The 12,373-nt window shown below is 38.1% G+C and overlaps 1 protein-coding gene across 4 annotated transcripts in view; it reads right to left on the reverse strand.

Moving 5' to 3' along the window:
* Positions 1–7,297, reverse strand: part of PTPRZ1 (protein tyrosine phosphatase receptor type Z1) — a 173,562-nt gene extending 166,265 nt beyond the window's left edge. For all 4 annotated transcript variants that reach the window (XM_081287320.1, XM_081287319.1, XM_081287318.1 and 1 more), the window contains exon 1: positions 6,943–7,297. In XM_081287320.1, the coding sequence (XP_081143446.1) occupies positions 6,943–7,000 (58 nt within the window). In that variant the 5' untranslated portion in view covers positions 7,001–7,297. The remainder of the gene's footprint in view (positions 1–6,942) is intronic.
* Between the last annotated feature and the right edge of the window lie 5,076 nt (positions 7,298–12,373).

Below are 12,373 nucleotides of genomic sequence, written 5' to 3' on the forward strand. Positions count from 1 at the left end.
AAGTGCAAGTACAGTTCAAGACCCATCTTTAGGTAAATACGTTAGAGCTTTAGGATTCAAGAAATAAGCAGTTGCGGTGGTGATAGCTAAAAGAGTAGAAAAGTATGGAGAAAGTGCTAAAAAGGAAGGTAGAGAGAAGGACAGAATGACTCTCCAAGAATGGAAAGAAACCTATAGCCTAGTCATTTTAACAGAAAAATTTTAACAGAAAAATCCTTCTTCCTTATTAATTAATAAGTTATTTTTCCTAAATATATAAGAAATTCATTTCCAAGGAAACTTGTAAAAAATTTCTCTTTATAATGTGGACATAAATTGACTCATACTTATTAAATAAAACCAAAAATTTCACAACAACCAGGACCCTGAATAATTGAGTTTACTTTAATACCTGTGGGCAAATATCAGAAGGAAGAAAGAAAGAAAAAAAAAAAAAAGACAACCAGCCTATTTTAACCCATTGGAATTTTTAGTAGAAACATCTGTTAACCAATATTTTAAAAATTATGTTAACTACAAAGCCCTCCAAATTATACTAATGTATTAAAAGTACTTTTATTATAATGATAGCAAATAACATTCATCTCCTCTCTGTCAAATTCTTTATCAAGATGCTGAGGAAACCTGAGACTATTTAAATATCTTAAATTTATGCTCAATGGAAGTAAAGATAAACAGGAAGAGGAAACAGAAAAACAACAAAAATAAAAAGGAAGGAAGGTAGATTGGTTGATGAGCATAAAATCAAGCAAAGATCCTAACAAAAGAGCATTTTTCCTTTCTCCTTCTTTTGTCACCTGTGAGACAAACTCATCCCAGCCTCCATTCCACTTAATTCAGCTCATTCAAATATATGCTGAACATCCACTCTGTGCAGGGCTAAGGTAGGTGCTTTCCATCATCCCTAAGATTAAACAATATTCAAACTCCAAAACAGCAGTTACATCCACATGATGTAACTACACTCTCCATCATTTGCCTGGTTTCAGAACTGTCTTGGGCCATCGTGACTAGAGAGGACTTATCCAATCACATGGCCTTGGACAGACAATACTGTCTTGTTTAGTTCAAGATGTTTCATTTCTCATTACTGACCACCCTTCACTCCCATTTCCCTCTCCTCCCTTGGCTATTTGTTTTCATTATATTTGAAAAAAGCACTAAGAACTTGATTTAAAAGATAACAATAAAGTGTTCTAGGTAGTCCAAATTCCCACTCCAATGTCTTCATATTCAATAGTGCTGGCAATTCAGTGAGTCTTTGTTGAGCATATTCTCGAAACTATTCCAGCACAGAAGCGGACACGGTGACTTGATGCCCTGACACCCTGGGACATAACCAAGAAGCACTGATGACAACTCTAGATCTAGAGTTCAATGCTCTCTCAAGATTGCTCCTGCCACTACACCTGCAGCATCAGTCATGGGAGCTTTGGTTTTTTATGCACAGGTAGTGTCTGGATCCAGGTAGTGTTTATATGTATTTCTGAGAGAATCAATGAAAGTGAAGTACTGGCATTATTAGAAACAGGTCAAAGTAACTGCTAACCAAACTCTTAAATTGGGATCAATATCAAAAGAAAGGAAGGAAGGAAGGAAGGAAGGAAGGAAGGAAGGAAGGAAGGAAGGAAGGAAGGAAGGAAGATGGAAATTGGTCAATCTTAACAACCAAAAGCTAATGCTGTGTAAGAAGCTTCATGGTACAATCTTTCTAAGACTTTATGCCTTAAGAATTTATTAAGCACCTACTCGAGTTCTAGGTCCAAAAAGCTAAGAATGAAATATAGTCTTCATCCTCATGGAGCTGGTCAGGGGGTAGGGGGAGATATAGACGAATTGCAAAACAATATAGTGGGTGCTAGAACAAATTTGGAAAATGTGCTCTGGAAAATGACTCACTCCCAACCACCAACTGTTGAACCACAGCCTATAAAGGATACAAAGTGGCCCTTAAACTTTCTTCACCTATTGCTGCTTAATCAATGGCCACCATAATGTCTCTATGGCTGAGACTAAATAAACCAGAAATAACCTTGCTACAATGTTTCAAATAATTTTAATGACTTTAGAATTTTTTTCCAGTTGTTTTTTTTCTCATGAGTGCTCTCCTTCATTGCTTTGTCAGTTTTTGTTGTTGTTACTGTTTTGCTCTTTTTTGTTATCATTTTGTTCTTCCTGGGGATTGAACCTAGGGCCTTTTTTGTTCAAGGCAAGCACTCTACCAACTGAGCTATATCTCCAGCACTTGCTGCTGCTGCGGCTGCTGCTGCTGTCGTCCTCAGACAGCACTGTTCAAGGGAAATGCTCTATATCAGCCCTGCTCCTTGTAGCACCCACCATAGCTCCATGGCCTACTGAGTACTGAATGTGTGGCTGGGGTGATACAAGAAGTGTGTGGTTTTATTTTAGTAGGTTTTAAATTAAACAGCCACACATACCTAGTGGCTATGACACTGGAGAGCATCGTTTTAAAAGGGAAGCATTTAAGGATTGTATAATAGAATAAAATAATTTTTCCCTTAATGTCTACTATGACATACTATACATATCTCTGAAAGATTATGAGACAGAAATTGGTTTCCTTCTGTAACCTAAAGTTCCTTTGAGGGATTACTTCCAATAAGACATTTAAAATTAAAGCACAATCGAAATATATATATATATATATATATATATATATATATATATATATATATATATATATATATATATAAATTTAAATTGGCTCTTTTACCAGTGGCACTCTTGATGGAGTGGGAAGCATTTAAAAATATTTGAGAGTTAACACTTTTAACACATTGAGAGATATTTGGAAGAGATGGTTAGTCTCAAGTAGTTGTGAACTGAGAAAGTATTTTAAGTGAGATTTAAAGAAGAGCTTCAATTTGGGGACTGAATCAGATTAGCTGGATTGCAGGAATCACAAATACTAGCAGTCTGTATGTTCATGCACTGCTAAATTATTAGTGCCTAGCTGCATGATGCTTGGCAGATGTCAGCATTTAGTAAACAGGCCACGGGTGAGTAAAGTAGCACCCATGGGACTGGTTCATGTCTGGACTGTGGGGGTTCTTACAAGAACATATGCATTTGTAAGACCTTCAGCTGATACACTGAACAAAAGGGAAATTATGCCTTGAATTTTTAAAAAGGAAAAAAATAAATAAATGGGGCTCACATGGGAAAAGTCACATAGGGGCTCCATAATAAAGCAATCCAGACTGTGAAGAAAAGCAGCATCACCTCCTATGTAAGCAAGTTTCTAAATTCCTAACAGAAAACTGATCTGGAGGTGAAAATAGAAAACACCTCAGGTTCTGGGGTCAGAAGGAATATTCAGATTGACACAGGCTGTGTGATGTTAAGTAAGTCATTTCACTTCTCTGTGCCTGTTTCCTCAAGTTCAAAACACCTGTCACAAAGTATTCTTTGGGGAGGATGGATGACAAAATTGATAGAAAATGTTCAGTACTGGGACTGCACCAGAAAAATACTGGAGTAGACGGTCACAGGAAATAAAGCACAAGCCCATTTTCTTCATCTGACTGAGAGGGCTCTGTTTCCACACTCTGGTCTGAGGAGCTGGCAAAGGGGCACCAAGCAAAACTCTCAGGTTAAATATAATTCATCTTTTTGGAGTAAGGGTATTGGGGGAAATGCAGCTCATACTTGCAGAAGCAAAAAAAAAAAAAAAAAAAAAAAAGTTTTTGCCAGAAGCAAAATTCCCACAACATAAAATTTTAAGTGAGATTCCTAAGCTCTAGCGCAGATATGAGAATAGAAGTGAATTCATCTTCATCGATGAAATGATTCATCCTGGCAAACTTAAAGGAGGAAGAAATGAAATAAAGAAAATTACTGCTGTCATAATCAAAAACAATTAAATGGGACTTGTTATTTGGGGGTGGTGGTGAGAAAATTCACTTTATATTTGGGGTAGTTTGGGAGGAAAATTGACCAAGCTGAGAGTCACAGTATGTTGAATTCCACTGACTCCATACCAAGGCTAAATGAAGGAATTAAATCTTGCAGAAGTATTAGAGACAATTTGTATTTGGTGTGGCTCCCACAGCAGTAAGGCATGACTAAAATACTGGGATCTGATTCATTACACATTTAATAACAATTCTTTAAAATCTCAATTTAATGTACCTTGTTGTACTATAAGTTACGTAAGTCAAAGGTACTGAGTTCTCATTGATGGAAAGAAATGATTCCTTAAAAGCTGTCAAAACACCTAGCTCTCCTCTATGACTCACAGTTAAGCTTCCTTACAGGAAAGCCACTGCAGATTTTCCCATAAGATACACCTGTTCAGTGGGTCAGGAAAAGATCTGTTGCAGTCATCCACTCAAATGATAACTTCTCTGCCTGGAGAGTTGTGTGAAAGAAGCAATGCCAACAATCTGCCCAGTTCAAACCATCAGGACACTTGGGACACAGAAAGTGATGCTGTCTTGGCCACTCAGGCATTCTTAATTGCCAACAACGAACACCTACAGCTCCTTCCTGGATAATAAGAATGGCAGATTAAAGCTCAAACTGTATCAGAGCTAACACTCTGCCCAGCAAACACTTAACAGCCCTCAGACTTTGAGTGAGCACCCATTACAAGTGCCAGGCTAGATGACTCTACGGACAATGAAGATGAAGAATAAATACATATAAAAACACAAAAGTAGGTGTTGAGGGAAAAGAATTGAGATGGATACTGTATTTGTAGATAATGTACTTCATTTCTGAAACACTGTACCCCAAGATCAAGATATTCATCCCATCTAGATTGCCAGTGCCTCTAGGTCTGCCGGCAACGGTGTAAAAAACTAACATTGTTAAAGTGGTGAAGAATACAAAATTAGTCATCTTCTAGTCTAAAAAAGAAAGAAAAAAAAACACATTTTGAGTTCTAATAGAAGCTTATGTTCAATGTCATTACATAAGTTTGAGATGAACATCTTAAACAGTGAATTGAATTCTTTACCCTTAAATTTTATATCATCAAAGATCTAAGATAAATGTCTAATAAACCAAAGTCTATATGATTAAAACACTCTACAATAATGCTTTGCTGAGAAAAAAAATACTTTGCAAATATGGTATATTCACCTAATGGAATATTACTCAGGCATAAAGAAGAATGAAGGACTGATAAATGCTATACCATGAATGGATCTTGAAAACATTATGCTAAGTGGATGAAGCAGGATAGAAAAGGCCACATTTGCATGATTCTTTTTATATGAAATGTCTAGTGGGAAAATCTATAGAGACAGGAAGTAGATTGGTGATTGGCAAGAGCTCGAGTCAGAAGGAACAGAAAATGATGGCTAATGAGCATGGTGTTTCTTTTGGAAGTGATAAAATGCTCTAGAATTAGATGTTAATGGTAGTTGTGTAACTGGATATATTAAACACCACTGAACTGTATGCTTTAAAAAGATAAATTGACATGAATTTTATCTCAAATTTTTAAAAATTCACAATATACTCTTAGCCTATTGTTTTGGTGAGGTACAAAGCAATGTTCTAGTTTCTTTCCTTAATACTGTGAGATTTATTTAAATAATAATTCAAGTTTCAAGAGGATCTGGCTCTCTTGTTAAAATAGATCCATAACAGAAATGCAGAAATGTAAATTCAACAGGTGTGTATTCAATGATCACAGCACTTTTTAAAAACGTCTTCCCCTCTCCAGAATCAACTGTAAGGTTTTAGCATCACCAGGAACAAAGAATCCTCTGCAAATCTTATATGTCAACTGTGTGCATAACATCACCCCTGAGCACTTTGATAAAGCTTTTGGAATTTAAATCATGTCAGTGAATATAGTGGGGTTTGGGCAGTCATCATCATATTTGCAAAGCATTTCTCATTAGGTAGAACTTGAAAATAATTTCTGTTTGTAAAGGCCACTGTGCCAAGAGCAGCACTTTCACTCGATGAAAATGCTCGTTTAATATCTTCTTTATTATGAACAATCTGAAATTTAAAAAGTGGGATTATCGGACTAAAAGGAGTTAAATGTGTACCCACAAACCAAGGCACATTTTGCAATTTTCAGGTTAATGCCTTCAAACCATATGTTACATTCCATCTTGTCTAAATAGCCTCACGAAGGGGAGGGGAACATTAATAACATGCAAAAAATACAATCTCACAATTCTTCTGCAAAATGACAGTAAAATCGAATTCTGCTTCCCAAGCAAACATTCAAACTGGCTTTTTCGGAAAGCAATGGCAGTGGAAGGCAGTGGAAAAAAGTCGAATCCATGAACAAATCCATCAACCTGCAGCTCTCCTCTGACATTGGCAGCAGGGCAGAAGGCTGATATTTTGATTTAAACTTTTTTTTTTTTTTTTTTTTTTTAAAGTGGCTGCCCAGACTTGAATGTGACTAAATTGAAAGTACTAAAAAACACTGAACAGTCAGGTCGGTGCTTGTTCTGTTAGTACTACCTTTCAGGTGTGTGTGAAATGCACGACAGACACGTGTGTCTTCCATTTAAGTCCATAATACCCATGGCATAAAAATGAACGGCAAAACGCAACACACAGTACGTAGCCCCCTGGGCGCAGTTGTATTCCTGCTCACTTATTTGTCTTCTAATGTGTATCTAAAAGGCTATTTCCACACTTTGCAAAAGAGGGAAGAGAGCGGCGGGGACAGGGGCCCTAACAACGCAACCTCTTTTCCAGGGTCCTGAGCACGCATCCCCGTGGGCAAAGGGAAGGTGGGGAGGCAGGAGCTGGGGAGAGGGCGCGTACCCCACGCAGCTGACATCCGTCCTGCCACCGCCAACATCGCGGGATCCGAGGTGATGGTCCCTGTTCTCTGCTTGCTCTCGATGGCGGCGGCAGCTAGTAGGGAATACTCTGAAATCCCCCCCAACCGCGTCCCACCGGGCCCGGAGATGAATCCCCACCGCGGTCTTGATCACTCACCAAGGCGGCAAACACAGAGGAGCTGAATGCAAACGAGGAAGCGCTTGAGGATTAGCATTTCCAGACGGTCCGGCGCCCCTCAGCGCGCCGTTTCTCTGCTGCTGGGGATGGAGAGGGAGGGGGCACGAAGGCAATTTTTTTTTTTTTTTTTTTTTATCCTCCAGTGTATAGACTGCTGTGAGACTGTGTGTGCGTGTGTGCGGGAGAGAAAAAGAAAGAGAATTGAGAAAGGAAAAAAAAAAAAAAAGACGCGTGGTGGCGCGGGGACCAGCGAGCCGCTAGCCGAGGCGCATGTCGCCGGGAGGGCTGGCGGGCGGGAGTTTGCCTCCGTCGCCGGCTGCTGCGGCCAAGGTCTGAGCGCTCCGAGCGCAGCAGCTCCTGAGTGCGGGTGCGCGCTCGGGCCGGCTGTGCGCGCCGCGGCGCCCGGCGGGGGCGGTGGCTCAGGACCGCGGAGGGAGCGTGAGGCGGACCCCGGTCGCGCGCGGGGGGCGGACCCCGGTCGCGCGCGGGGGGCGGAGGGGCGCGGCTGTGGCTCAAGGTCTCGATCCCAGGGTAGCGATTCACATACCGATGCCCCTCCCCCTGTCTGCTGCCGGTGGTTTCGCTGCCCTGGAGTTAGTGGAACCTGCTGGGGTTTAGAATCTTGGCGGAGAAAACGTCTCTTCATTAAGACTCCTTCATCCCTTTGGAAGAGAAGAGGAGGCGAGACCCCCATTGTCCCGCACAGCCAGAGGTTGACCTTTGGGCTTCACCCCTGGGAATATTTTTCATTTTATTGTTGTCCTCTCTGCAGATGCTAAGTGGGCCCAATCAGAAAGTGGTGGGGTAAACTGGGTTCTCCTCCCCCTTTCCATTTTCTAAATAGCTAAAGTAGTTCCAGACCCCATTGCCTCCAGGGCCGTTGACTACAAATAATCTCCAGCCCTGATTGTGACCAGTCTGACTGCCCTTTCCCTAGACCCCAATCAAACTGTCCTGCTGTGCACAGCTGCTGTGGGAAGTTTCAACACTGTAGTGGTCTTGCTGGACAGAACGACCCTGTGCCTTCTTGCACGGGTGCGTAAGGGAAGATTTTTTATTGCTTGATTGAAGAGTATACAAAAGAAATATAATACTGCTTCTGCTGCCTCAGAGCTGGAAATGCCACCCTAGATGTGCTTGTTTCTATGGTGGTGTTTGTGTTTGTAAGTAGACTACAAGCGCCTGGATGTTAGGGAGTTTGCCTTTAGTATGATAACCACAGTTCCTGCAAAGTGGGAAAAGAAGTCAGTAGGTGTTTGTGGAATGACCTTGTATGCCCAAAGGAATAATGATAAGACAACTGTTGGTATCCTCCAAGAACATCAATACTGAAAATTTGTAAGATTTTCACCTATTGATACCCTTCAGTTATTAGTATATTTTCAACTTATAAGACACCTATTTTAGAACCCTTTAAGAGTCTGATGTAAGGCACAGAAAACCAAGTTGTGGAAATATTCTTTGTATTCTTCGTAACAGTTTGATGTAGGTATCTGCATAGTGTGTACTCCAGTGTTCTGTTCTCATCTCAAAAATATGGTATTCCAGCTTTACAAAGTTGAAAGAATACTTATTGCATACAAAATTAGGTTTCAAGTGTATTTCAGCCGCTACTACAAGTTCTTAGGAATTCCCACAGCCTCTGAACACTTGGCTAAATGTGCAGAGGTAATGATGTAGCTTGCTATTGCTTCAGGAATTGACTATAGTAGTGTGATAACAGATTTTGAAACTATCTATAGTGTGTATTCAGGAACACATGTGAATAACAAGAACTTGACTCTCAATCTTATTCTTCTGATGAATAGAAATGGAAATGCTACAACTTTTACAAGAAATATAATGGAAAATGATGGTTGCTCAGACGAGTTTCCACAGAGGAAGAAATTTTTGAGCAATTTTTGCAGGGGTAACAAGAAGTTTGCATATAAAATCACTGGGTTCAGAGAAAGTGTTTATTGGATGTGGACTGGAGTAGTCAGGGAAGATATAAAAAAAAAAGGACTAGCAGGACAAATTGATGTCATAGGGGATGGGGACAAAAATGAAAGAAGCAGAGGTCATACATTATTTTCAAAACAGTATGAATTCAATTTGGTCAGATCAAAAGGGTTCATATAATGGCAAACACTGATTTCCTAGTAGAGCAGCCTATACCTGAACTACTAAGTTGCTTCAATAGGGTGATAATACTATGGAAATATGAAAGAAACTTTATAAAGAACTTCAACTCTTCAGAAGAATCTGTTTGCTCAGGGGAATGTATGATTTTTTCAGGTCCCAATTAGCTAGAGGCTTCTCCACTAGCTTATGAGAATGATTTAGCAATAATAAAAACCCATTCCTTCTCTCTCATTTAGGCAGTAAGTCACATTGCTAGTCAATCTTTAGAGTTAGATCATCAAGAAATGATTTACAGTAGAGGGGGTAGAGAGAGAAATGGGGAGGGGAAGGGAGGGGAGGGGAGAAGGGATAGTAGAGAATAGGATAGACAGCAGAATACATCAGACACTAGAATGGCAATATGTAAATCAATGGAAGTGTAACTGATGTGATACAGCAATCTGTATACAGGGTAAAAATGGGAGTTCATAACCCACTTGAATCAAACTGTGAAATATGATATATTAAGAACTATGTAATGTTTTGAACGACCAACAATAAAAAAAAAAAGAAATATCCTTACCTTCTTGATCTTAAGGGGGAAAGCATTCAGTCTTTTACCATGAAGTAAGATGTGAGTATAGATTTGCATAGATAACTTTATAAGGTTAAGGAAGTTTTCATCTACCCCTAGCTTGCCAAAAATCATATATGCCATATATGTGTGTATACATATATGTGTATATATATTTTTTCTTTTGGTTCACTGATATGATTATATATATTGATTGTCAACTGTTGAATCAACTTTGCCTTTCTGGGATAAACTATTTGACTGTGATATATTAGCTTTTATTTATTGATGAATTTAATTTGATATAATTTTCTTTAAGATTTTGTGTTAGCTTTCAGGAAGGCTATTAAACTGTTGCTTTCTTGTCCAAAAAAAAAAAAAAACAAAAAAAACAAAGGCACTGTTAAAAGATTCCTTAGTAAAGAGGTCTATGGTCTCTACTAATTTGGTTCTCAGAGTTAAGATTATCATCATCCACCTGTGAGAGCACAAATGTCACCTTGAGGTAGTAGTCATGAGAGTCAGTGATAGTGATGGAAAACTGACCTGGAGGACCAGTTGATGTGGTTCTGATAGTCCTGACAGTGCTGTGGGAGGTTGAGGTCCTCGGAAAATAGGTCACTGAAACAGCCCAGCTGTGGGAAAACAGGAGTCATAAGAAGGGTGGGAATATCAAAAAGGTACCTAATCTCACATTTCACAATTTTATTGAGGCCATGGTCATTTCTGAGATGTGTTACCCAATCAGTTTACATTAGCTCTGTGAGTAGAAGTATAAACTTGCAAAACCACATGCCTTCATCTACAGTTTGAATATGTGTATGTGTATATAGAGAGAGGGGGGAGGGAGGGAGGGGGGGAGGGAGTAAGTCAGCAGTAACTTACTTTGGTGAATTAAATTCATTTGCTTCTCATCTATATACCATCCTGGAACATTTTGTAAACTCATGCAAAAAGCAAAACTCAGGAGTATTATTGTTCTCAGGATGTATATAACCTGCCATTTAATAATGAAAAGTTAAAGCAAAAAGAGAAGTGATTCTATCAGATGCACAAAGGTAAGGAATATTTCTGGAAGTAAATAATGTATAACTGAGGATTTGACAAAAATTTCACAACTCAAAATTTTCATAGATAGAATGGATTTGAGGTTCTTTAAAATTTGTTTAGATTCATTTGTTCACCCAACACATTTCTGTTGCGTGTCCATTATATATCATGAATGGCTTAGATATGAATTACACTATCTCTACCATAAAGGGACACACAGTGTAATAGGAGGAAAGAACATTACTACTACAAAAGGTCTTTGCACAAAATTGGTACATCAAATAGAAAATATTCAGTTAAATTTAAATAAACAATGAATAATTTTAAAGAACAAAATAATTTTTAGTGCACTATGTAGTACAAAATTTAATGGAAAAGTTTTACTATAGTGAAAACTGTTTAGTGCAAAACAATATTTGGTGTACTCTCATGCAATAATTGGGACATGCTTATATTTAAATAAAATCCATTGTTTACTGAAATTCAAATTTAAGTGGCTATTCTATTTTTATTTTATTTGCTTAATCTGGCAATTCTACATAGTTTACCTGTGAAATGTCTGATATTAGAGTTGGTCATTTGTGATTATTAAATGTCTGTATATTCTCATATGTTTCCTTACTCCACAAATTATTTTCAAAGCATCTCTAACATGATTAGAGGTAGATGCACATGTTTACTCTGACTCTTAAAGTCAATGGTAGTGCTGTAAGGCTACCTAATATTGTATACTGACTGAATAAAATGTGGAATTAAAGAGGAAGAAAAATATCTGAGCCTCTTATATTATGATAATAATCATTGGTCCCATTTGACTCTTAGGACTCTCAGAAATTGCTTCTTTTTACCTATTGTTACTGAAAAACATTCATTTATGCTATGTGCATGTATGAATATAGCATAATAAACAACACTATTATATATAATTATAATGCATCAATAAAATTTTTCAAAAAGCATTGACATAATCTTAATGGTTACTAAAAATACACATTTGCGCAAAAGTCACTAATTTGAATTAAATATTTATAGTTTAATATAGTTATTTCCTTAGCAGTAAAAAAAAAATAGTTTTTGCTATTATAAGGTGTATGTCAGAACTAGATCTCATTTTACAGGGCAATGCATACATTAGATGGTGAGGTATGATTTAGCTTGTATTTTGCACCTTACAAATTTTATTCACATCTGATTGACACAATGGCATCTACTTAGAATTCTTGTGCAAATTCTTGGAAAAGACTACAGAGTAATTTTTGTATTTAGTGCAATATTCAAATATTTCCTTTGGATTTGTCCTACTAGGTATTTTTCTGCTAAGAAGGAATTCATTCATACCTCCCTGAGCTTTGCATCATTATTCCTAACTGTTCTTTTCAGTGTCAGGCATAAAACAGGTCAGAGGGTCTCATTGAAATCTCCAGAGTTGAGAAGAATATGGCACCCTGAGTCCATCTGAAAGAGGAGTAATTACGTTTGAGAGGAAAACTACAGCATGGTACATACTTAACCTTTTAGTATCTTGTCATGATTCACTATAAGATAATTTAAACTTATTATATTCAAACTACATAATTCAGTGAGAAATTTTATTAGAGAGCACAGGAAGATGGGAATACTTTTTTCCATGCCAGGATATTTGGTGTAGTATGAGAGGATAATTTTTCCTCTGAGTATCAATAG

The sequence above is a fragment of the Spermophilus citellus genome, assembly GCF_964194105.1.
Source record: "Spermophilus citellus genome assembly, chromosome: 3".
Classification (NCBI taxonomy): domain Eukaryota; kingdom Metazoa; phylum Chordata; class Mammalia; order Rodentia; family Sciuridae; genus Spermophilus; species Spermophilus citellus.